This window comes from Artibeus jamaicensis, unplaced genomic scaffold, assembly GCF_021234435.1.
Source record: "Artibeus jamaicensis isolate MK-2021 breed Jamaican fruit bat unplaced genomic scaffold, CSHL_Jam_final contig_519, whole genome shotgun sequence".
Lineage (NCBI taxonomy): Eukaryota > Metazoa > Chordata > Mammalia > Chiroptera > Phyllostomidae > Artibeus > Artibeus jamaicensis.
Window position 1 is genome coordinate 53,268,691 of NW_026521871.1, and position 26,763 is coordinate 53,295,453.

Sequence of the window (26,763 nt, forward strand, 5' to 3'; positions counted from 1 at the left end):
GTAGCTCACTTAATCCTTTCTTGCCAGGAGTCGGGATTTTCCCAGAACGACATCCATTGTCGGCAATGGACGCACCAAAATAACGCCGGCGCCAGTGAGTTAACCACCTCTGTCCTCTTTTCACCTATTATATTTTTCATGCATCATCCAACTTCCCAACCATCTTCCTGTTTCTTCATAGAATGCACGCTAGGTTCTTGTTTTTCTTCAGCACGAAGTTGAAAATGGAGTTGAGAAAAGGAGACACATGGTCAGCTGGTGATGTTAACAAGCTCCTTGCTGCCCTGAGAAGCTAGATGGAAATGGTTCAAGTTACAAGAGGGATCATCATCAGATCTGTGAGGACAAAGAGTAATTCATGAAGCTTCATTCCCTTCCCTCCCACCCTTTTTCATTTATTGATGATCCCTACAGTCTGCCTTCACAGCAAATTAAAGATTAAGGAATCTGAAGCAACCTCTTTCAGTTCTTCACTCCATCCAGTGTGCAGAAAAGCCAACTGGAACAAATGTCCAGCAATGTTAAAGTGGCCCCAAAAGGTCAGGGAAGCTTGGAGTGGCTAACATAACCAAATCTTAGATCAATGTTTTTTTGTTTTTTCCTTTTCCTTCAGGGAGCTTTCATTTTGATCTCTGTTTACAGAGGAGGAAACTGAGGCACAGTGATGACAAAATGACTCCCAAGGTCAGATCAATGTTTTTTAGTATGATCTCAGAATTAACTTCAGCAACTAACAGTGCTTGGCAACAGGTGCTAAGATTGAGTGACTAAGACATTTTCTTTCCCCGCCAATGTTTACTTGAACACATAGGTGGAAGTCAGACAGAAGTAGTTAACTCTTTCAATGCCGGAAAATATGGATACACTGTATAGTAATCACATCATGTCAATGCGTTTCTCTTTATAAAATGTTCAAATTATGGATTCCTAAATTCAGAGTTCTTGTTAGATGCTAGCTAAAGTATAAAGTATTTTTAAGGACAACCATAATCATAGTTTTGAAATTTGAACCATTGTAAATTTTAATAGAACAACAGATGAATTAAAAATCCCAGCACAAATGTGTAACAAAACATCACAGTTCAGTTAAGTAAAAACATTTCTCAGTAATGTAATTCTAGATGGGTAATGATTCCAGAGCAAAGTAAAGTTTGAAGAAAGACGATTTTATTCAATGGCTTCCTTAATGCTAAGAATCAGGATAAACCCAAAGTATACAGAGTAATAAGGATATATTTTTTAAGTATGAATAAAGTTTTAAACTTCAAATCAACAGGACCATCAAACTACATAGTACTGTGCAATTGCTTTAATCTTTTACACAGAAATAAGGAAGATAACGAGCAGGGGAAGAAATAATTTTGTAGGACTCAAGAATAATTCATACCATTACAATTACAATAAAAAACTATCACATAAACAAAAACATTCACTTTCTCCAGAGTTTAAGATGAAACAGGGCTTTAAAGAATTATGATAATGGTCTTTAAAAAAAAAAAAAAGTCAACCAGAGCCTTATTGGGCAAAGGTGAACCACTAGGTCTATAACTCCACTCTCTCTATATAAAATTAAAGGGCTTTTCTAGTCCACCTGTGTACTTGTCTCCATTTCCACCTTCTGTAATGAACCCACCACAGTATAGGATCTGCTAGCAGTCTCTAAATATGAGAGACTTCTTCCAGGGAAGAATAAGGCAGGCCTTATTAAGTAAAGGTCCGCTCAAGTGACTGGCCCAGCATCTCTCTCCATTAATTGCAATTCCGGGTCCTAATTTACTTTGAGTCCTTCCTTTTACACTTATGAAAAGGTCAGATTTCATAAGGCTTAGTAAGGCCAAGTTTAATGCTGAACTGTGAGTGATGAAAAAGCAGCATGTGTAAGAGCTCGAGTGGATAAACAAGCTGAAACCACACCATACTTAAAGAAGGGTCTCAACACAGCAAATTGCAAATGCCAAAAATAAGCACAGTGCACAACCAACCAACTACTCATTTTGCTCAGTGTTAAGGGCAGTTCCGTAGGGGTCAAATCACAGGATTTAATAGGTGAGCTTTGTAGTCATAATTGGGGATAGAAGGATTCAGGTATCCGTCTTGCTGCAAATAAATCTGTACTGCTGGTTTATCTGGTTGATTCACCTCTGGCAGAAGAAAGGAGTAACAGAAAAATAGAAGCTAGAAATGTACCCTGTTCCCACAGGATCCTCAAGACCTGGATCCCAGATCTAGATCACTTACAGAAGAAATGTAACACATCTCTCCTAGGCTCAATCTGTTACTCACATCTGTGTTTATCCAAGAGCCAGACGGGGTTTTCTGCAAAGCAAACCCTTGCTACCTTCTTTAAGAGACAATTAGGTACGTATTAGTCCTAAGGGTCCCACTTCTTCCTATTTTTCCTCTAGATAGCATCTTTTGTGGAAAGAAATAGGCATTTAAAGATAAATCTATTTCAGACACAGTACTGGAACTGAATACCAACTAGCTACATATAAAGTTTTACTGGAATAGAAATTTACATTAAATCATTTTTGCTGAAAAGATGCTAAACTACGTTGGTTTTCCAATTCCTTTTTACTTTAAATTAATTTTTAGTTAATTCAGTAAATTAATTTCCAGTTAATTTAAACATTGATTTTTTTTCTTACGTACTCTTAACACAGAATTTTCAAATGGAGAATCATACAACTGTTACACAAAGAATTCTTTTGCTTTTGTTTTCAATGTAAAGAGCACTACAATAACTAAATTCCCTGTTGTGATACACTTTTCTAAATGAGGAAAAGAAAATATCTGCGTATTAATGTGGCTGGTATCTCTTGGCAAGGTTTAAAGATGTTTGAGACATTTATAATTACCTGACAGTAAGATACTATTCCATTTTTCAATGTGTAGCTTAAAAAGTAGATAATTTGACTTAAAGTTTATGCAACTCTAAACCTGAGTAATTCAGATTAAAAGGAAAAAAATGTTTTCTTACCTTTAGGTCTTTCCAACTGTCCAGGAGCTTGGTGGCCAAATCACTTATATCTACTGTTTTATCTGTCTGTTCCTGGCTCCTCTCACTCTCCACATCCGACACACCCTCCTCTTCATCTTGGGATGGTGTTTCCTCAGCAATATGTTCTTCTAGTTTCGTGCCATTGCTCGCTTTAGGCTCTATTTCAATGTCAGCCTCTGGGTCGGATGTGGGTAGCTTACTGGCCTCCACAGCAATTTCACTATCAACTTTAGATTCAGGCAGCTGTTGTGTGAGTAGCTGTTGTGACTGTAACTCTTCCTCTTCTTCTACAGGGATGTTTTCTAACTGGTCAAGGTCCTCTTTGCCATCTTTGCCTTCTAGCTCACTGATAGCATCAGAGATTGCACTGTCCATGCTATTTTCATTTATAATTTTAAGTCTGCGAAACATGAGCTTCTTGGGGGTGTCTGTGTCACCTTCAGTGCTCAGCTTGGTGGAAGGATCGGGTGTGTTGAGTGGTGTGTGAGCCCGTGACGTATTCTCACTAGAATACCCATCTCCTTCACTCAATGGAGGAACAGCAGTCTTGGTCTGAGACCAACGTTGAATAACTGGAAGTACTTTGCTTTCCTCCAACATATTTTTAGTAGGAATAGGTAAGTGTTCCAAAGTCTTTATAATCTGAGTAAATACAACAACAACAAAAAATCACTTTGTACAGATGACTTTTCAAATCTCTGGATGGGGGTCAGATCATTTCTGCAGGAGCAGTGGGATTTCTGTTACTGTCGTATTACATTAAGATATAAGTTTCTATAACCACAAAAGGATTTAAATGTCTTTTTTTTTATAGAAGGGAAGGAAAAATTTTAATAAGACTCAACAGCAAGAATAAAATATGCAGTAGGTTACTGCTCACAACATTATGTAGGTAGGACTGATTAATATCAACATTCCCACCAGTTTTCAAACCTGAGTAGTTAAAAAAAATATATATATACACACACACACACACACACACACACACACACATATACTATTAGACCTTACCTAGGGGATCTTTTTCTAAAAAATTTCCCAGTGACTGTTACAGGCATGGGAACTATGCAACAACATACATTTAAATGATGTCTCACATACATACACACACAAAAATACATATATTTACTTACCTCTTTGTACCCTCTGATAAATATCTATCTAGCAGAGACTCTCTCTTTATTCAGAAATAATCAACCCTCCCACTCTAAAATCCAAGAATTTCTTCCAAAGTACACCCCACAATGTAGTTCTACCAAAACCCAAAAGTTTTCCCAAGTTCTGCTTATTGCCAAATCTCCTGGGAAACGCATGAAGGCGAGACAATCACTAATTTGTCACTCCCATCTTTTGTTCTATTTTCGTCTTTTAAGAGTATTATTAGACAACTTTGGGCTTATGTTAGAAATTATGATGAAAAGGAACTATATTTAGCCCTGACTGGCGTGGCCCAGTTGGTTGAGAGCTATCCTGTAAATGGAAAGGTTGTGGTTCAATTCCCAGTAACGGCTCATGCCTAGGCTGTGGGTTTCGTTCCAGCCAGGGTGCGCATGAGAGAAAACCAATCAATGTTTCTCTGCCTGATTCCAGCCTTCCCCTTTAAGATCAGTGGGCATGTCCTCAAGTGAGAAATGAATGAATGAATGTATAAAGTAAGAACTAGACTTAAACCAAGTTAGGAAATACTGTTTACTTCATGGGAAGGTATAAATCACAACTCCACTAAAAATGCTGCCGTTGAACATTTACTTAGATCTTTTTTTAAAATTATTTATTTATTTTTAGAGAGAGGGGAAGGGAGGGAGAAAGAGGGAGAGAAACATCAATGTGCTTATTTTTTGCAACCCCCCTACTGAGGACCCAGCCCACAGCCCAGGCATGTGCCCTGACTGGGAATCGAACCAGTGACCCTTTGGTTCACAGGCCAGTGCTCAATCACTAAGCTACACCAGCCAGGGCTAGAACTTTTAAAACACTTATTTATTTCTAAAAATGTTGCTGCTCTTGTCATTCACTATTCAGCTCCTCACAAATTTTTTAGCACCCCAGAATTTAATTTCCATGTGGTCTCCTACCTTGTAAAAACTATGGTTTTAGCAACACACTGGATCTTTTACTTAAGTATGATATTATGTGTTATTCTCTTAATTCCCAGCTATGTAGTACCAACCTTAAAAAAATACTATCAGAAAAACTGGGCAAACACTACTAGCAAGGTGTATGTAAAGGTTATAGTTGGGGTGACACTGGGTACTAAAAATACTTAATACCAAAAACAAATATAATGTTAAATTCATTATCTCTGTTATTATCACATACCACCAACCCACACAGTCAGTATAGTGGTTTTTTTTTTAGATTTTATTTATTTACTTTAGAGGGGAAGGGAAGGAGAGAGGGAGAGAAACATCAATGTATGGTTGCCTTTCATGCGTCCCCTGCTGGGAATTGGCCTGCAGGGAACTGGTCTGCAACCCAGGCATGTGCCCTGACTGGGAATCGAACTGCGATTGTCTGGTTCTCAGGCCCGTGCTCAATCCACTGAGCTACACCAGCCAGGAGTATAGTGGTTTTAAGAACAAGCAAGCTGGTCCTGGCTGGGTGGCTCAGTTGGTTGGAGCGTCATCCCAGTACACCAAAAGGCTGTGGGTTCAATTCCTGGTGAGGGCATATTTCTCCCTGCTTAGCCCCTAAAGGATACCACTGTCTTTGAATTGTGTGTCTTAACTTTCTTACCTTTTTCAAACAAATTTTTCAGATACGTAGCTATAAAAAAATTGGTTTTTCCTCTTTCTCTAAAATAAATAAACACATATATATCCTCAGGGGAGGATTACAAAAAAGAAAGAAAGAAACAAGCAAGATGAATGTTAACTTACCTCTTCCTGCAGCTTCTGGTTGCTTTCCCGGCCTTCACCTAGCTCTGCCATCCAGATCCACAACAGAGACAGCCCGTGGCGTTCCAGAAAGGACTTCAGGCAAGACTGTGAGTGTGTGTTCTTCCGGGGTGAAAGGGAAGTGGGACACGGTATTTTGTCGGGGTCGGGGTGGAGAGAAGAATGCCAGAGAGAGCATTAAAGAGGAACCATGGAGAGAACTAAAGAGGTAGTGTGTATTTTAAAAAAGCCTAAAAACTATTTTAACTACAACTGTAACTAATAAATGCTTTAAAATAAGGTATTATAATCCTTTTTGATACCCACAAATATCTTTTCTACTTCATTAAAGTAGAAATTATGTAAATATTAATGCCATTTACAATGAAATTCAATTCTACAGGACTAAGAAAAAATCATATTCACCATTTTTACTGAAAAAGCTCAAACTATAAAAATTAGTCTTTAAATAACTTTTTCAGATGCTTGTTCAAAAGGCTTTTTTGCTTAGATTTTTAAAAAATCATCCATTTTTTTATTATCCATCTTGTTGCATATCTAATAAACTAGAGTAAATGAGATTACAGTTACAATTTCTCACTTTGAGATACTGTGGTAAACATGGATTTCTTATGCTAATAATCAAGGGAAAAAAATTAGGAAGTATCATGAACTACTGAACAACAAAAAAAATCACACCATGATCTTAGACTATAGAGAGAAAGCAAATAAGATCTACTAATAAACTAAATGATAGTGAACTCTTAAGCCATTTTTAAGTGTAGAAGCTTTCAAAGTCATGTAGAATTTACATACCTACTTCAAAAATAAGAGTAATTCTTCTCATCAGAATTATTCTTTCTACACTCAGTTATTCTAAATTGTAGTTTAAGTGTCCCAACTCAACTTCAGAAATAAAAACTAAATTAATATCAAAGTATTCACCTGTATGAGCTTGAGGCAGGTAAGTTTCTGTTCCAAAGTTTCAATTCTAACCATTAGCCGGGATAAGCTGAGCACCTGATTTTTATCGGAGAGACCCTCACCATTCTCCATCAGAGCTTCCAGCTCTCCATCCACCTACCACAGCAAAGAAAAGGGGCTGGTTATAAAACAACAACAACAACAAAAGCCTCACAATATCTATGAATCAACCTGAAAATTTGCTCAACCTCACCAGTAATAAGGAAAATGCAATTAAGACCATAATGAGAAGTACTTATTACATGCCAAGGATAACCCTAAGGTACTGAAGACATTACAGTAAACCAAAACAAAAATATCTGGCCTGTCAGAAAAAAATCAAGCATTAGCTTGAAAAATAAAATATTTGTATCCCTAGTACCTAGCAACTGCACTCCTAAGAATAAGCCCTTCAGAGAATCATAAGAATGCTCATTGAACAACCACTCATAATAGCAAAACACTGCCAATGACCAAAATGTCTGTGGCCAAGAGGGATCAACTGGCATGTTCGCACAGTGGAATATTACACCACAGTGAAAGGAACCAAGTGCAGCCAAATGCAACAACATTCATCAATCTTACAATGTTATGTGAAATTCCAGAAGATAACATATTGTATGAATCTGTTTATTATGTACCTCAAAACCAATTTTTCAATAGCTCCATACCTGAAAAATCTGTTTTAAAAAAGTAAGAAAGTTAAGGCACAAAATTCAAAGACAGTGGTATCCTCGAGGGGCTAAGCAGGGAGAAGGAAACAGAAGTGCTCATAACGGTTTACGTTATAATTATGCTTTCTACCTTACATATATTTTTGGATGTTTCAGATACTGTATTTCAATAATGGGGGGGGGAACCAACCTATCCAAGGCTGTTTTTCAGCCTAAGATAAAGAGGAAGGACAGGCGAACAAGTTAAAGGAGAAAGCTTGAACAAAGGAAAATGGGACTTGATGACAGTGCACAACTCAGGCTGGCTAGAGTGCGTTACAGTATGGTGAGAACCTGAGATTCTGTCACCAAAAGGAAGGCTGGTGTTAGATGATAAGATCTCACTCGTAATGTAAGAGAGCCTGAATTTTGATGCAACTAGGCAAGAGAGCTCTATTACTGAATCTAAAACAGGGGAGTAATATGATCAAATCAAAATGGACTTTGAGAATAATTAGTGTGGCAATAACAATGAAATCTAGATAAGACAGAGACTGAAGAAGAAGAGATATAAAGACAGCATTAAATCAACTTGGTATGAAATAAGTCTAGAAGAGCTGATAAAAAATTAGAGAAAAGCAAATACAAAAGAGTCTTAAGAAAATTTTCTGTTACTTAACTATCATCTCAGTTAATATAATTGTAAATAAGGCACTAAACATTTCACATAATACCTCAAAACTCACATTACAGTAAAGAAAAATAGAAATTTGAAAATATAAAATGCTGCCTACCAGAAGTTGAAACTATGTAAACTCATTTTTTTCCTTCTAAAATGTACATTTAAGGCTCATTCTTTTTCATTTCCAATATAGTTTCTTAAATTTTGAATAAAGACATGAACAGAAAAGCCAGTTTACAGTTAAATTTTAATTTAAGAAAATTTCCTCAAAGATGTTTTTTTTTCTTGCATATCCTAAATGTAAAACTTCCTGTATGCCAAATTCTAGAGGACTAATACAGGAAAGTCCAAGGACTTTCTATTCACTTTCTCCACCAAAAGCAACAGCCAGAATCCTTCTTTGGACAGTTTTGAGATGTAAATATTTCACTGGGTAAAGGGTTAAGAGCCGGGTTATCATCATTTGTAATTAGGCATGTAGTAGATTCTATAACTCTGAAAACTTAAGAGACAAAACTGAGTTGTTACTTTCATTCATTCAATAAACATATATGGAATGGATATTACTATAATAAGGCACTCCTGGAATATTATAAAGTAGTAATTGTATCTTTTTCCTGAAGGTAAGGAAATAAACAGTAAAAATGCAGAAACTGAAGTATAAATAAAGTTTTGCAAACAAATTACAGAGGGAAACTTTTGAGCATTCCTACTACAATGATAAGCTTAATGGCTGTACTGGTATATGTAACAGTAAGCATGGCAATCTCAATGGTGATATAATACAGCTTCCATAATTTTGGATAAAGGTGACAATTGATTGTGGAATAAATGACTTTTAGAATACATAGTGGGGGCAAGGGACGACTGAGTTTAACTGCTTTCATTAATTTACATTTACTAAAAGTATTATTCTTTTTTTTAGCCTTTGAACTTTATTCTTTTCTTTATTGTATTTTTCTCCATTACCATAGTCCCCTTATACCCTCCCTCTTCAGAGCAATCACCACACTGTTGCCCATGTCCATGTGTCCTTTCTGCTCCATCCCTCCACCCAACATCCTCTCCCCACCACAGCAGTCATCCTGCTCTCCATCCTGCTCCCCATTTTCCTTGTTAGTTCAGTTTGTTCACTAGATTCCACATATTATTTTCATTTATGGGTCACCACCTTCAAAAAAGGATTTGAGTTAAATAACTAAAAGTTAACATACAAGTATAAGACAATTAGGATGTATTTTAATAAATCATCAGTAACTGGAACTTTAGATGTACATTTATGCACAATTCTATAGCACTTCAAATTTTATTCTGTTAAGTACTTAATTAGTCCAGAAAATTATTTACTCTCAAAACTCAACAATAAAGAAAACCTGATTTAAAAATGGGCCAAAGATTTTAATAGACACCTTGCCAAAGAAAATATACAGATGGCAAATGAGCATATAAAAAGATGTTATTTTAAAAAGAAATAAAAATTATTTTTAATATTTAAGTATTTTTTTAAATTATGAACTGTCTTTAATGGGTCTAAGCCATTTTTAATACCTTCAGATAAAACACAGTGTCCAGCCCTGGCTGGTGTGGCTCAGTGGAGTAAACACAGGCCTGTGAACCAGAGGGTCGCCAACTTGATTCCCAGTGGGGCACATGCCTGGGCTGCAGACCAGATCCCCAGTGAGGGGCGTGCAAGAGGCAACTGCACACTGATGTTTCTCTCCCTCTCTTTGTCCTTCCCTTCCCTTTTCTAAAAATAAACAAAAAATCTTTTTTTAAAAGATTTTATTTATTTACCTTTAGAGGGGAAGGGAAGGAGAGAGGGAGAGAAATATCAATCTATGGCTGCCTCCCGTGTGCCCCCCACTGGGAACTGGCCTGCAAACCAGGCATGTATGTACCCTGACTGGGAATCGAACCACAATCCTCTGGTTTGCAGGCCCACACTGAATCCACTGGGCCACACCAGCCAGGGCAACGAAAAATCTTTTAAAACATTTTTTTAAAAACCAAAAAAAAACATAAGAGCAAGGAATAAAAGATATTTGCCAACCAAGGGTTAATATGGGAGATGATGAAGACTAGTACCATTAACATACTCTTATTGATAGTTAAAATATGCAAAAATGTATTTTAAATTGCTGCTATATTGTCATCTCCATGACCAAACCAAAAGAAGTCTTAAGACTCACTCTTTGGAATTTAAGAAGCGCTACTTCTGAGCCCTGGCTGGTGTTGTTCAGTGGATTGAGCTTGGGCTGTGGACCAAAGAAGTGCTACTTCTGTGATTCTACTCAACTATACCTAATCAGAACTCAGAACCTAGACATGCAGCCCTGGCTGAGGATGGGTCAGTGGACTGAGCGCCAGCCTATGAACAGAAAGGTCGCCAGTTCAATTCCCAGCCCAGGCACATGCCTGTGTTGTGGGCCAGGTCCCTGGTGGGGGTGGACGAGAGGCAACCACACATTGATGTTTTTCTTCCTCCCTCTCTTCCCCTCTGTCTAAAAATAAATAAAATCCTTTTTAAAAAAGACTTCATTAGTTCTCAAACATATCCAATTCTAATCTCTATAACCTGAAATAAAAACAGCAACCATCCACCCTTCTTTTCAATGATTACTTCACCTGATCCTGAATTTCTCTGGTTGTAGTTTTGACTTTTCAAACATCAATCAGAAAAGCTCCCTCCCTTTCTTAAAATGCACATGGTAAAATTTTAAAGAGAAATGGAACACTTACTGAATCCTTCTTACGCGATCGTTCCTTCTTCATTTTCCCACCTGCTGCTCTGATGCTGACTCTATTCTCTCCTCCCAGGTAACCTCGGCAATTAGCTGACCCACAGAAACATTTCTGAGCTTCTTTTCTGTGCAAGGGGCATAGGAAAGATGTTAGTATGTGAAAGCAAACCATATAAAAATGTTGATAATATAACAATTACAAGAGAGAAGTCAATCCAACCTAAAAAAACAAAAACAATTATTTTGAGACTTCGAGAAACTTCACACTATCCAATGCAAATACCTGAAAATTGCTCTTAAAAATCTTCATTCTTTTTCTAACCTTACTTTATTAGACAGACAAAACTAGCCAAGAAGTTAGTAATTTCTTTATTTTATATAGAAGTACCTACTAATATATTAAAATAAAAGCTCATATACATATTTAGACTAAGAACAAAATTGCTTAAATAGTTCAACATCTACTGCTTATATGTAAATATTTAACTGGTACACAGAACAATCAAATGTATTATTATAAACAGTTATACACAGATATAAAATACATTATTAGTACAGGGTGCTTAAAAGGAAATGCATGATTATGAAAAAAGTTACCACATATGGATGAGACACTAATAATAAATACAGTTAATAAATAAATGTAACTACAGAACTAAGGGAAAATGGTGGAAAGAACATAGGCCTAAGTGTACAGGTCTGGGGACAAAATACATCTGCCACTGGTTTACTGTGTGACCTGAGAGTGCTACCTGAGGAAAACATTCCAAGGCAAACTGAAAGATTTAGTATGACAGTAGCAATCGGAGGCATAAAAATAAATTATTCAAAAAATAGAGCAGGGAATCACAAATAGCACTTGATTTCCACTTTTCCTTCCTTCAAAGAGGACAGTACAAACGTAAGGGAAAAAATATTGAGGCCTACACAGAGCCCGGTGTGCACTCCACGTGCGCCCACATTCACTAGTTCATGAGGTGATGCTAAATGTGGTACCGCTGTACTTCATTTATTAGCTGAAATAACCTGTTTGAAGAACTTCCTCTCATTAGCTTTTGGTTAAACCTGAAGTAAAAATCACTTGGAAAAAGCAGAATACATGCTTGATTTTTTTCCTTTTTGAATTTATAAAGTTAGTTTTTAAAATCATGAATCAGTCCTCATCAATTATGATGAATGCAATTTTATTTTTAAAATACCATCAAGACTCAAGGACTTTATATAATGTTTCAAACTGCTTCAGTTATTGTCCTTATTGATACTTAAGTGTTAATAGGAACGCTTCCACTTTTGCTAAGTGAGAGCCTATTCAAGCTGGCTCCTGAGTCCTTTTCTCATGACCCTCCTAATATTTTACAACTGGCTCTCTGGTATGACAAGATAACTCAGGATCACCCTCTTCAATTCCTGTATCAAACCTGAAACCAGGTATTGCCCCAAGAAACCCTGTTCCTCTTTAGTGGGATTTTGTACAACTACAGTATATTGTAACAGATGCTAAGTGTATTCTTTGCTACTGCATTATTTATTGATTTTGGTAAACAAAACTAGGTAACAAATTATTTTTCAAAGTACAATATGGTGTAGATGAGAAAAGATTAATCGTGAGTTGATAACTGATAGATGGATAGAGATTTATTGACATTTATTCTCTTTACGCACACAGCTGACATTTCTATAATTGAAAAATGTTTAAAATATTGGAAACATAATCACATAAATATGACAGTATGAAGTTCTGAGGAAAATAATGTAGTTCACATACAATATCCCTTAATAGCCCAAGTGCCATACAGTAGGAAAAAAAACACACAAACTGAAACAGTACACTACAGATAAGAGCTAGCAGTATGTATAACTTCTTAGTAATTCACATCAAAGTTTTATATCGCTGTATCTGAACAGTCTATTTCCCCATCAGAAGCAGCAAAAGAGAACAAAAACAATACTCACCCGTATCTTTGGAACTGATAGTCAAATGTTAACTCTGAGCCTGAAGGAACCAGTTTGGTGGTAAAAAACCCAACCCTTAGCTGTCCATTCACAGTCCACTGAGATGTTGTTTTTAAAAGAAAAGAAATTAGTAACTGATTAATTCATGTGTTTTTTAAATATCATCATTATCAACCTTAATTATGCATGTACCTCTTTAGAAAATAAAGGTTTTTAGCCCTGGCTGGTATAACTCAGTGAATTGAACATGGGCCTGCAAACCAAAGGATTACAGTTCGATTCCCAGTCAGGGCACATGCCTGGGTTACAGGCCAGTTCCCAGCAGGGGACGCATGAGAGGCAACCAAACATTGATATTTCTCTCCCTCCTTCCCTTATCCTCTAAAGATAAGAAATAAAATCTTTAAAAAAAAGAAGAAGAAAAAAAAGGAAACCTATTTTTTTTAAAAAAGGAAGAAAATAAAGGTTTTTCCAAATAGGTAAATGGGAAACTTTTTTCTTTTAAATAAATATATTTAAGAGTATTCGAGGCACGGCCTAAGAACAAAAATGGGTCCCCCAGGGCCGCTGCGGTTGAGATCCTGCGGGCGCAGAGCAGCGGACGAAAGGGAACCTCCCCCCCTCCAAAAAAAAAAAAAAAAAAAAAAAAAAAAGTATTTTTATTTCATGAACTACCAGATTAACTATCATCTATAATTTGTCTCTAACTAAAGTAACTGCTGCTTTAACTAATTTAACACACATTTCCACATAGTAAAGATTAACTTGTACTAAAAATAAGCAAATAGGGAATACTTGGTGTCATTGAATATCACAGGCAAATTTATATTACCTTATATCCTGTGTAAAGTAACTGTGTTCTTAGATAAGATGGGGTATGGAAGAGGGGAAATTGATGCCAAAAGTTAATTTCATGACACAGCGGTCATATGGCTCAGTGTAGTGAAAGGGAAGGGAAACATCAGAACAGGTGTATAAAAAACTCCAGAATTAAAGTGGGGTAAATACACAGGAGTTAGAGCTTGTAAATCCAGAATATCTGAGGTATAAGTAGACTGTAAAGCTCCTCTCCAGACCATGTGAACACGCTACTGATGAAAAAACCCAGACTTAAAAAGATGAAGGGGCACAGCACAGGTAAAGTCTCACAGCTAGACACGTGGTCACCAGCTACAGGCAAAACTAGAACCAGAACTTAGGTGAAGTAATTTCAGACTGGTTTCTCCAATTCATTACATGAGTCAGCTCTTAGAAAGAATCATATCTAAGATCTATTAGCACATATATCAAAGGTAAAAAATATCCAGGACTCAAAAGCACTATCTTGATATGAGAAGGGATCACTGATATATACTTTTGTAGGGAGTGGGTCCAGTTTTCTTAACCTGAAAAAGAACCAAAGTTCTAAGGTATGTATTTTTCTAAAACATAAGCTCAAAACACAAATGAGAGGTACTCAAAATGACAAATCCATTGACGAATGGACTTAATAAAGGGTCAACAATGTGCCAGGCACAGCAACATAAAGAAAAGACCAAAATGGCCTTATTGAGGAGAAGCAGTGTACCCACATGCATATCACATGTAATCCCTCTTATCTGTGTCCATTTGGCCCCTTACTATATCATTAAAATAGTCAAATTTGGAACCTGGATAGGAGCTGATAAGAATGTGCATGCCACACACACATCGGACTTCAAAATCAAAGTTTAGTTTTGTATTTGGCACCTTTGAAATAACACTTAAAATTTATGGGCAAAGAGAGGTAACAGTTAAATGCAACAGAAGTTTCCTAGACTGGATCCTAGACCAAAATAATGAAATGGCACCCTGGCTGGTGTGGCTCAATGGATTGAGCATTAGCCTGGGAACCAAAAGGTTACCAGTTCTACTCCTTGTTGGGGGACATGGCTGGGTTGTGGGCCAAGTCCCCAGTTGGGGGCATGCAAGAGGAAACCAACTGATATTTCTGTTGCATGTAGATCTTTCTCCCTCTTCCTCCTTCTCTCCCTACTCTCCAAAAATAAAATTTTTAAAAATTATTTTAAAAAATAAGATGACAACATTTGAATAAGGTCTTTAGATTATCTAACAGTTAATAGTCTATTCTGGATTGACTAATTACATTATGGCTATGTATGATGTGTACACTTGGGGAATCTGAGTAAAGGATAGTATGAGAATCTGTACTATTTCAGCACTATTAGTTCATAGTCTAAACTTACTTGAAAATACCATTTTTAACAATACAGTAAAGTAGAAGAAAAGGACTTCAAAATAAAAGCCACAGGCCCTGGCCGGGTGGCCCAGTTGGTTGGAGCATCAACCCATACACTAAAAAAAGTTTCAGGTTCAATTTCCCAGTCAGGGCACATACCTAGGTTGTGGGTTTGTTTCCTAGTTCGGGCGTGAACAGGGGGCAACCGACTGATGTTTCTCTCTGTCTCTCAAACCAATAAACATATCCTTAGGTGAGGATTAAGAAAATAATAATAATGTTTAAAAAAATAATTTAAAAAGCTATGGGTACCTTGGATATAGAATCTAAAATGGTCAGAACAGCAATCTTAAATAAATACCCCAAACGTTAAATCTATCTCAACTTACTTTTTGAGTCTCACAGTTCGGTTCACAGCTGTGATTCATGAAACGAGAGCAATTTCCTTTCTGAGTGGCATCTATTATCTAGGGAAAAGGATAATTTAAGAGTTAAAAATGAAATCTTAAAATATACTTGCACTTTGCAAAGGGAAGGCATTCAGCAAATTTAAAATCCCAACCCTAACCTGCTTTCCTCTAGAGAACGCTCGCACACTACTTTACACATCAAAGTGATGACTACTTCCTCCAGAAAATCTACTAACTATAAACATTTTACCTATACGCAAAATTATCTCCATATCTATCACCTTCTAGCTATTTCTTACACCCTACTATATTTCAATCTCACTTATGTGTGCATAACTTCATTTTAAATTGCATGCTCTATATCAGTGTGGTAGCTCTCAAACCTGTGTATCTGAATCCCCTAGACCGCTTTTTACAACTGCTGAGCCTACCTCCAGAGTTCTAAATCAGCCAGTCCTGGGGTCCATTCCTAGGATTTGCATTTCCAGGCTGAATGTAGAGACAAATATGAGCATCTAGCTAAGTTCTATCAAGCCAGATATCAAAGAGATTTGTAAAAATGTAAAACAATGGCACTCCTCACTAAAAAAATTTTTTTAATAATTTTCAAAACTATTTGTGTCAACACATACTGGGCTTACTACTTTGAAATGGTTTAATAATTATTTTTCAATTTTTCTTTAATTTTTAATATGCTAAATACTGAAATATAACCCACATTAACAAAAGCTCTTGGGGAGGAGGGTCATCAATAATTTTTAAGAATTATAACATGAAGCATATGTGTCTACATTTATATACATGTAAAGCACCCCCCCCATCCTTTTTCGAAACAAACAAATTATATACACTGTTCTGCCCCTCATATTCTGCCAATTATTCCAGAGATCAGTACAGATCAATGAGTCTCAAGTCAATAGCGTCCAGATCTGTTTCAAAGCAAACGCAATCATGTTGCTCACCTCATCATTCTTCAGGGCCATGAAATAGTAGTGGATGTTTTTATTTCGTGCATACTCCTTTACCCGGGCTTTAAACTCTTTATGATCAAGTACTTCTCCACAATATTCCAGGACAAAGGTGTTTCTGGTAAAACAAAAAGGAAACAATAAAACTTCCTGCATAGGAGCACTTTCCTATATGGAAAACATACACTAAGCAAAAGTAGTAAGTGTAAAGAAATATTCTACCCTGGCTGTTGTGGCTCAGTGGACTGAGCGCCAGCCTGTGATACAGGGGGTCGCTGGTTCGATTCCTGGTATAGGACACATGCATGAGTTGGGGGCCAGATCCCCAGTAGGGGACATGCAAGAGGCAACCACACACTGATGCTTCTCTCCCTCTCTTTCTCCCTTCTCCTCTCTCTAAAAATAAATAATTAAAAAAAAAAAAGTATTCCAAAGTAGATAAAATTGGTATTACACAAGACATAAGTAAATAGACATAAAGTACCTAGCATCTAATCAAGGTTAATTTTCTAACAGTCTTAAGAATATTGATTCTAAGAAGCTTTTATAATTTATACACAGTACCAAGATACACATACTTTTTCTAACTAGATATTGAAACAAACTTGAAGTCTGGTTTACATTATCATAAAACAAGTGATTCAGAGCTGAGAAACAACTCTGAAGAAAAAAGTAAGCACTGAAGAATAAGAGGCTTTCTATGTTTTAGAAAAACAGGAGGCAACTTAAACAAATATAGCAGCCCTTCTACTGGCTTTACTCTCAAAGGTTTCCAATGATGGTAAATGTCAAATATGACCTAAAAGGTCATTTCTCTGACTGCATTCTCTTTTGAGTTTTCTCTAGCATTTATCAATAATTATTATGAGCCCTGGCTGGTATGGCTCGGTGGATTAAGCATAGGCCAGAGAAACAAGGGATCGCAGTTCAATTCCCAGTCAGGGCACATGCCTGGGTTGCGGGCCAGTTCCCAGCAGGGAACACACAAGAGGCAACTACACATTGATATTTCTGTCCCTCTCTCATTCCCTTCCCCTCTAAAGATAAATAAATAAAACCTTAAATAATAATAATTATTATTATGAATCTCTCTCTTTGGCTTCTTTCAGTTACTTTCCACCCTTGATTGTTCTTTCCTTGGCTATTTACCTATTTTTTCCTCTATTGAAGATATTACATTCTCATTCTCTTCCCCTTCCCTTTATTCTATAAAAGCTCATTCCCACCAATGCATCTCTATGCTTTGATCCTAAATTCTACCCTGAGATGACCTACCAGGAAGTGTCAGCTTATCTCATCAAAATAAATATGCCCTGACTCTAACCAGAGATTTTTAAAATGTAAATCATTTGCATTTATTTACAACATACTGATATAATCGATGCACTTATTAAAGAAGAAATTAACTAGCCAATTGAAAAAAATTAAACCCTCTTAGCTTAGAAAATAAAGCAGTTAAAAACAAATGAGAAAAAAAACAAAAAAAAGTAAGTCCCCAAAACAGGATTATAATGTATATTACATGCATTTGTGCAGCAGTCCATCACAAAAAAACTTAGGTCTCAATCAAAATATTACAGATAATCCTGAAAACTACTACTTTCATAAACAATACTTAAACTTTTCCTTTCTAACCTCAGAAGTTTATTGTTTGGTAAGAAATGTACTAGAATGGAAGACTTCCGCCAAGATGGAGGCGTAGGTGGAAGCACTGCGCCTTCTTGCATAAGCAAGTTTAAAAACAACAAAGTTTTAGCAACAAAAATGCAGCCAAACCACAGAAAATTGAACTACACGGAAGTCTGACAACAACTAACCCTTCAGCCAAACCGGTAAGAGGGGCAGAGCCAGCAGCAGAGCGGGGTCAGGCAGGAAAGATCCACCGGACCAACCTGGGCACGCGACCCAGGTGCACCAGCAGCTGTGGGCAGATCTCAGGTGTGGAGAAACAGGCGGACCCATTGAGGGCTGATCGAGGTCACACATTCGCGCGCGCAGATAAACTGGTGAAGAAGAGAGCAGTGAGACGGACCACGCAGGCCCCAATGGCAGGAAGCAGCAGAGAGGACTGCCATTGTCCCTCTCTGACCCCGCACCCACAAACAGCATCACAAACCAGCGACCTGGGTTGGCCCTGCCCTGGTGAAAACTAAGGCTCCACTCCTCATACATAACAGGCACAAACAGATCAAAACATGGCTCAAGAACAACTCAGAGCCCCAGAGCCGATAAATCTAAGCAATGAAGAAATAGCCAAACTTTCAGATGCACAGTTCAAAACACTGGTGATCAGGATGCTCACAGAACTGGTTGATTTTAGTCACACATTAGAGGATCATATGAAGGCTAAACTAATTGAAATGAAGGGAAATGCACAGGAAACCAATAGTAATGGAAAGAAAACTGGGACTCAAATCAATGGAGTGGAACAGAAGGAAGCAAAAAATGACCAAACAGAAAAGGATGAAGAAACAAGAATTCAAAAAAAAGAGGAGAGGCTTAGGAACCTTCAGGATATCTTTAAACGTTTCAACATCCAAATTGTAGGGGTACCAGAAGGGGAAGAGGAACAGCTACCAGTGAAAAACTTATTTCAACAAATAATAAAGGAGAACTTCCCCACTCTGGCAAAGGAAATAGACTTCCAGGAAATCCAGAAAGCTCAGAGAGACCCAAAGAAGTTGGACCCAAGAAGGAACACACCAAGGCACATCATTATTACATTAGCCAAGATTAAAATGAAGGAGAGAATCCTAGAAGCAGCAAGAGATAAGGAGACAGTCACCTACAAAGGAGTTCCCATCAGACTGTCAGCAGATTTCTCAAAAGAGACCTTACAGGCAAGAAGGGGCTGGAGAGAAGTATTCCAAGTCATGAAATCCAAAGACCTACATCCAAGATTGATTTATCCAGCAAAACCTTCATTTAGAATGGAAGGGCAGATAAAGTGCTTCTCAGATAGGTCAAGTTCAAGGAGTTCATCATCACCAAGCCCTTATTATATGAAATGTTAAAGGGACTTACCTAAGAAAAAGACGATAAAAAAGATGAACAGTGAAAGGACAGCAAACTCACAGTTATTAACAACCACACCTGAAATAAAAGCAAACTAAGAGGACAGTTAGATCAGGAGCAGAACCATAGAAATGAAGATCACATGGAGGGTTAGCAACAGGGGAGTGGGAGAAGGAAAAGGGGGGAGAAGGTACAGAACATAAGTAGCATAGACGGTAGGTAGAAAATAGATAGAGGGAGGGCAAGAATAGTATGGGAAATATAGAATCTAAAGAACTTGAGACACGTGGTCATAAACTAAAGGGGGGAATGGTGAGGGAGCGGGTTTGCAGGGTGGAGGGGAATGAAGGGGGGGAAATAGAACAACTGTAATGGCATAAGTAATAAAATATATTTAAAAAAAAAAGAAATGTACTAGAATGGTCACAAAATTTGGGCTCCTATAATGTTGGACTCTATACTTCTTGGATCAGTCCCCTCTCTTGAGAAAAACAAAAAACTGATACATCACAGGCTGACATGTAGATTAAATGTGATATTGACTAACTACAAAACACATACAGAATTTAGTACCTCATAAGTAAAAAAATATGTCTATTTCCTCTCCTAGTTCTCATTTTAAAGTTCACTGAAGCCCTAACAGGTGAGGCTCAGGGGGTTGGACGTCATCCCATAAGTGAAAGGTCCCAAGTTCAATTCCAGATTAGGGCAAATGCCTGGGCTGCGGGTTAGCTCCCTGCTCAGGTCATGTGTGAAAGGCAACCTATCGAAGCTTCTCTCTTACACTGATATTTCTTCCCTCTCCTTCTACCTCCAAGAATGGACAGAAGGACAGAAGGACGGAAGGAAAATGAAGTTCATTGTATAAGGTCACAAAGCTAGATGTATAGCCCAGGATTCAAACTTCACCTGAATGACTGCTTGCCCCATTGTATCATAGAGACACATTCTGCAATTACACTAAAATACTCAATTCTCATGATACTGCTCTCAAATCACCTCTACAACCTGACCAACCATTAAATCTGAGTAGACTTCACACCATCGGGAATTCTGAAGGACATGTCACTACTCCTGGATGTAACAGCTTGGGCTTGATGATGCAGCTGAGAGATCAGTTTCAAAGTCCTCAGTAACCTAGGAAATGTAAGAAGAGTCACTAGACCCTTCAGCTGCCTAACCTACAAGAAACTAAATGAAGCTGATGAGAAAGTCTATCATGCAGTCCTTAAAACTGGACAGAAAAGCTATGCCTCAATGAAAAACAACAGCCTAAAGAAAAAATAGAATAGCACCAAACTGCCTGACACAGGGAGGGACTGAAGCCCCTCACGATGGAGGCAATAATTCTTACAATTTTTATTCATCTTTGTCTTAGTCTGATATTGCTCCGAGTTTAATGAGGTCTCTCTTCACTGAACTCCTTAAAGTCTGTGAAAAAGCAACAGTGCTGCACTGTGGCAGGCAGGAGATGGAAAGGGCCAGTGTTATTATCACTGCAAAGCAAGACGGCTCCAGCTCAGGAAGGTTTAGGGGTTAAAGGTGATGCCTGCAATTCCCCCTTAAAATTCATCAAAAAGTGGATAAAGAGATGAGCATTGCAAGAATACATAATAAGCAAATATAGCAAAATGCCAACAATTTAGAACATATGTGGCAATTATATAAATGTGAAATGTTCAGCTTTTTAACTTTTCAATGTTTTCATAAAACATTATGGAAAAAAAACGGCTTTTAAAAAAAGTCCCATTTGGCCCTGACCAGTGTCTCAGCTGGTTGGGTGTCATCCTGTGAAAGTGAAAGGTCCCCAGTTTGGTCAGGGCACATGCCTGGGATAAAGGTCTGGTCCCCGTGGTTGGGGTAGGTATGAGAGGCAACAGATCAATGTTTCTCTCACACATTCATGTTTCTCTCCCTCCCTTCCCATCTCTCTAAAATATAAGTAAAATCTATTTTTTTTAAGTTTTTTAAAAATTTTATTTATTTATCTTTAGAAGGGAAGGGAAGGAGAGAGAGAGAGACAGAGAGAAATATCAATGTATGATTGCTTCTTGTGCTTCCCCTGCTGGGAACTGGCCCCAGCTGGGAACTGGCCTGCATGTGCCCTGACTGGGAATCGAACCACGATCTTTTGGTTCGCAGGCCCATGCTTAATCCACTGAGCTACACCAGCCAGGGCTGTCTCTAAAATATAAGTAAAATCTTTTAAAAAAGAAAGGCCCATTTGTCCAAATGATCATCAGTTGATGAATAAACAAAATGCAGCATATTCACATTTTAAAAAGTGTTGATATATGCTGTAACAGAAGTGAAACTTCAAAAACAAGATTCCATCTATGTTAAAGAAGCCAGACGCAAAATGCCACATGTATATGACTTCATTTATATGAAATATCTAGAATAGATAAATTCACAGAAACAGAAAGAAGATCAGAGACTGCCAGGTGCTGGAAGGAGGGGGCCAGGAGGAGATTCTCCTTAGTGTGTATAGCTTCCTTTTAGGGTAATGAAAATGTTTTGGAACTAGAAAGAGGTGACAGCCGAACAATATTGTGAATGTACTGTAAATGCCACTGAATTATGCATTTTAAAATGGTTACTATTATATCATGTGAATTTTACCTCAATTTTTTTCAAAGCCCCATCTGGTATCCAAAATAGTAAGTCAACCTGAACAAAACTGCCTTCCATTCATTCCTACAGCCTAAAACTAAAAAATTTTGGTAGGGATTTGCTTGGGGTTCTTTGATGGAGTCTATAATACTTTACCACTAATAGTACCTTAGCCGCAAATGCTTCCTCATCCTGTGCATATCTGACAATATGTCCTTGTTCACTGGTAGAGTATTCCAATTTACTATCTAAATAGTTGTACACTAAAAACTGATGACACTGGTATTACCATCAGGACATGGAAGTTATATGAATACGAACGTGTGCGAAACACGGAAATATTAAGTCCCAGTATGTTTTACCAAAGCAGGGTTCTCTATGAGTAGCTGAGGAAAGCTAAAGAGCGCAGAAAACTTTAACCTGCTACGCGAACCAGTAATACATTCTCTCCTCTCTCACTCAAAAGACATGGATTCCTGAGCCACGAAGTCTATGTTGCATACAGCAAGAATTTACATTAGGTTTTAGTGAAATCTGCTAAGAGGCAGTGTCCAGACTATTCCTAGAATTTAAAAAATAAAGATTCCTCTCAAACAGAAAACCCCGGCTGGCTGGCTGGTTTCGGTAGAATAAAAGTGTCCCTGAAAACCTGCACTTAGACCAGAGTTAGTGATTTAGAAATGCACTGGACTAAACTGAGTTCAATATCATTAATAGTGTTTAAAGGACATTTAGCCTATTATTTAACTATCATAAAAGATCCAATTAATTGGATATGGAATATAATGAGATGATTCCGTAGAGAAGAAAATATATGAGGTTCTGCCTATCCGCTTTTTATATGACAGAACACTTTGTTTTCTGGTTAGTTCCTAAAAGAATGGACCGATACAAATATCATTTTCTATTAAAAAAAAAAAGAGATTTTATTTATTTATTTAGAGAGAGGGGCAGAGAGAGAGAAAGAGATGGAGAGAAACATCAATGTGTGGTTGTCTCTCATATGGCTCCCACTGGGGACCTGGCCTGCAACCCAGGCATGTGCCCTGACTGGGAATCGAACCAGTGAACCCCTGGTTCACAGGCCAGTGCTCAATCCACTGAGCCACACCAGCCAGGGCTCATTTCCTATTTTCACAAGAAAAACAAAACAATTTGACTTTTAAAAAATGTATAAAATTCCTGTCAGAAAACTAAATTCCCTGGTGGTGGCAGCAGTGGTGATTATTAGATTATCTGTTACCTATGGGAATACCCTTGAATCCTCAGAATAAACAGACTAAAAACCCTCAACCCATCCCAAATCCCATCTAAGGGTAGCCATATGTTTAGAGGATTTGGAAAGATTAGCTGTGCCTGAGTCCCTAGAACTCAGCAAATTTTTTATTGCACAGGTGGCAAACACAAGACCCATGGGCTGAATCTGGCCCTCTGCCTTGTTTAATCTGGCTGGGCACCTTGTTTCTACCCAGAAGCAGCACTGAGCTCGGGCTCTCACTTAAACGGGCTCTCACTTAACTGTCAAGGAGGAGTTAAATATATTCAGTCCTAAAATTACATTCGGGCCTTTGAAGGCAACCAGAAGGCTGATGTGGCCCCTAGTGAAAATGAGTGTGACACCTCTGCTTTATTGTCTGTCTATTCCTTTTATGTATTCAAAATGTTTTAAAATCATAAATACAAGTAACCTGTATATATTTAACTTTAAGGCATAAAAATACTTTAATATGTGATATATTTGAGCAAACTGTATTTATCTTTAATACGTGATATATCTGAGTAAATTGTATTTGAAAGAAATACTGAATATGGCAGAAAATAAAATGAAACTTCTATCGCATTATATACAAAAAGTTACATGAGTTAGGTAGAAGACAACACTCATTCAACGAATGTTCAGAGTGTCTATCAAGTAAGCTTTAATTCTCTATCTCAATATTCTCACATGCTCTCTTCTATTCTGATCCCAACTCAGCTTTAGACACATTAACACATCCAGTCCCAACTCCTTTTTATAGAGTTTCACTGAGGATCTACAACATTCAGTAATTGCTTGGAATTAAGAGAAACATAACTATTAGACAATATGGACCTGCCTAGTTCAAATGTCACAAGTGACAAAATGTCCATATATACACACACACACACACACACACACGAATATATATATGAAATTTTTTCATAAAAGTGGATTTTTTTTACATACCAGCTACCAAGTGGTCATTCTGTACAATAATCATTATTAAGCCTCAGTATAATAAATTATTTTCCCACAAAGTATCTAATCAAGTTCAACAACACAAACAGGAAGTGAAAGGTGATTAAAACATAACTTACGAAGGAAGGTCTTTGGCAGCTCTCAAGCCCCAGCCTTTCTTTTCTGTGAGTATGACTTCCACATCTGCATGCTGCTTTCTCTGAAATCGTCTATTAGAACAATAATCCCCATTTGGACACCGAGAAGAACTGAAATAAAAAGTGGAGAAAATTAATTCTTCAAAGCAGCGAAAGAACCAAAATATGTTTGCTAGAGTACATAGTATATCCATATCTTTGTGGTATAAACAGCATTTATGTGGTAACCTTTAAGTGTGACCTTTCCTCAATAATCCTTTCCCCCATGAAGGGATTTCTGAGACTGAGTGTCTACACTGTTACTTAATCAGAGGATGTCCACAATACAGTCTTGTCATCTAATCATTAACAACTCCCTGTGTGTCTAGAATACATTTCCAGGCTGCATGTAAGGAAGTTTGCAATATTCCTGACAACTCTGCAGGGCTAACTTATTTTCTGCCAGTGCACCTTCTGTTATGTTCCACTCCAGTTATCATTAATGTAATCTTTTGAATCCAGCTAAATCAACCCACATTTAAGAGAAACCATAGTCACCATTAAACATATCCCCATTCAAAGTAAACACAATATGAAGTGACAAGCCTTTCCCCCCATGTATACTAGAATAAAAATAATAAAATCAAACATTCACTAAATTCTCAATATTCCAAAACTGGCAGAAACAAACATTTTAAATACTGAGTAAGGTTAAAATATTAATAGGGGCTGCCCATCATTTCCAATACATTATCATTTATTGCCAAACTAGTAGTAAATAACATTTTTACAGAAGCTCAAAGGATGAAGGACTCACTTTACAGTGAGGTAGTGAAGGAAAGCTGTCAGGAGGGAGCAGAATTAAAGCAACATCTCTAAATGACACACAGGATACGGAGGGTAAGGAAAACAAGGGACACAACAGCAATGCGTGCCTGTGTGCAGAAACAGGAAACACGGCCTAGCTGAAGAAACAAAACTGAAACTGCTAAGGATAACTGAAAAGAAAGATGGGCTGCTGGAACATGAGAAAGCAGGTTGTTCCTTTACTATGAAGGGCTCTGAATATCAGGCTCCATTTGAACTTAATCCTAAAAACTACTAAAAGTTTCAGTATAGGAATAATGTGAAGAAAGAATCTGTACTTCTATTGGTTTAGCAAGGTTGGCAAGAAAAAGCGAGAAGACCACAGAGACTAGGGCAAAAACGTCAAATTAGAAGAACAGCACTAACTCTATGTCTCCTCCTCTTACATGTATACTATCACCTCTATTTTCAGTTTAGGTAAAGGAATACCAAAAATACTTTCTCTTTTTTACTTTTTGAGGTAAATGTTTTATTTCCATAACACTATAATATGAATAGCAAAAACTGAGCTTTGAAAAAAAATATTTCATTAACACTAAAACAAGGTACCTACACTATAAATCATCGTAATATTTATTTCATGTTAAAAAACTTATCACATATTTTTAAAACATATTTTATTGATTATGCCATTATAGTTGTCCCATTTCCCCCCCTTCATTCCCCTCCACCCTTATAGTTGTCCCATTCCCCCCCCCTTCATTCCCCTCCACCCTGCACACTCCCTCCCGCCCACACTGCCGCCCTTTAGTTCATGTCCATGTGTCATAAGCTCTTTGGCTTCTACATTTACCACACTACTCTTGCCCTCCCCTATTTTCTCCCCACTGTCTACAATACTTATGCTCTGTGCCTTCTCCTCGCTTATCCTCCTCCCACTCCCCTGTTACTAACCCTCCATGTGATCTCCATTTCTGTGGCTGTGTTCCTGTTCTAGCTGCCAGGTTACTTTGCTTTTGTTTTTAGGTGTGGTTGTTAATAACTGAGTTTGCGGACTTACGGCCAAGATGGAGGCGTAGGTGAAAACACTGCATCTCCTTGCACAACCAAGTTTAAAGACAACAAAGTTTTAGTAACAAAAACGCAGCCAAAACACAGAAAACTGAACTGTACAGAAGTCCGACAACAACGAACCATTCAGCCAGACCAGTAAGAGGGGCGGAGTCAGCAGCAGAGTGGGGTCAGGCAGGAGAGATCGGCTGGACTGACCCGGAGGGCAGGTGCAGTTGGCAGATCCCAGGTGTGGGGTAGCAACGGGCGGACCCAGTAAGGGCACAAGGTAGCTGGCTGAGCAAAGCCGCACATTAGCGCACAGATAAACCAAGTGAAGGAACGAGCAGTGAGACAGACCGCTCAGGCTAGGGCCCCAGCAACGGGTATTAGAGCCTGAAAGCACCAATTGGAAAGACTTTCAGGGCTGAGGTACTGGGAGAAGCTCCCAGGCTCACAGAGAATTCATTGGAGAAACC

General features: G+C 37.8%; 1 protein-coding gene across 3 annotated transcripts in view; it reads right to left on the minus strand.

Annotated features, from left to right (window-relative positions):
• The window catches only part of SETD2 (SET domain containing 2, histone lysine methyltransferase), a 108,132-nt gene that overhangs the window by 34,301 nt on the left and 47,068 nt on the right, over nt 1-26,763 (minus strand). For all 3 annotated transcript variants that reach the window (XM_037130199.2, XM_053669064.1, XM_053669065.1), the window contains exons 5-12: nt 24,431-24,559; nt 16,460-16,583; nt 15,477-15,554; nt 12,870-12,967; nt 10,915-11,041; nt 6,823-6,957; nt 5,881-6,000; nt 2,981-3,643 (exon numbers count right to left, since the gene is read on the minus strand). In XM_037130199.2, coding sequence (XP_036986094.2) covers nt 2,981-3,643; nt 5,881-6,000; nt 6,823-6,957; nt 10,915-11,041; nt 12,870-12,967; nt 15,477-15,554; nt 16,460-16,583; nt 24,431-24,559 — 1,474 coding nt within the window. The remainder of the gene's footprint in view (nt 1-2,980; nt 3,644-5,880; nt 6,001-6,822; nt 6,958-10,914; nt 11,042-12,869; nt 12,968-15,476; nt 15,555-16,459; nt 16,584-24,430; nt 24,560-26,763) is intronic.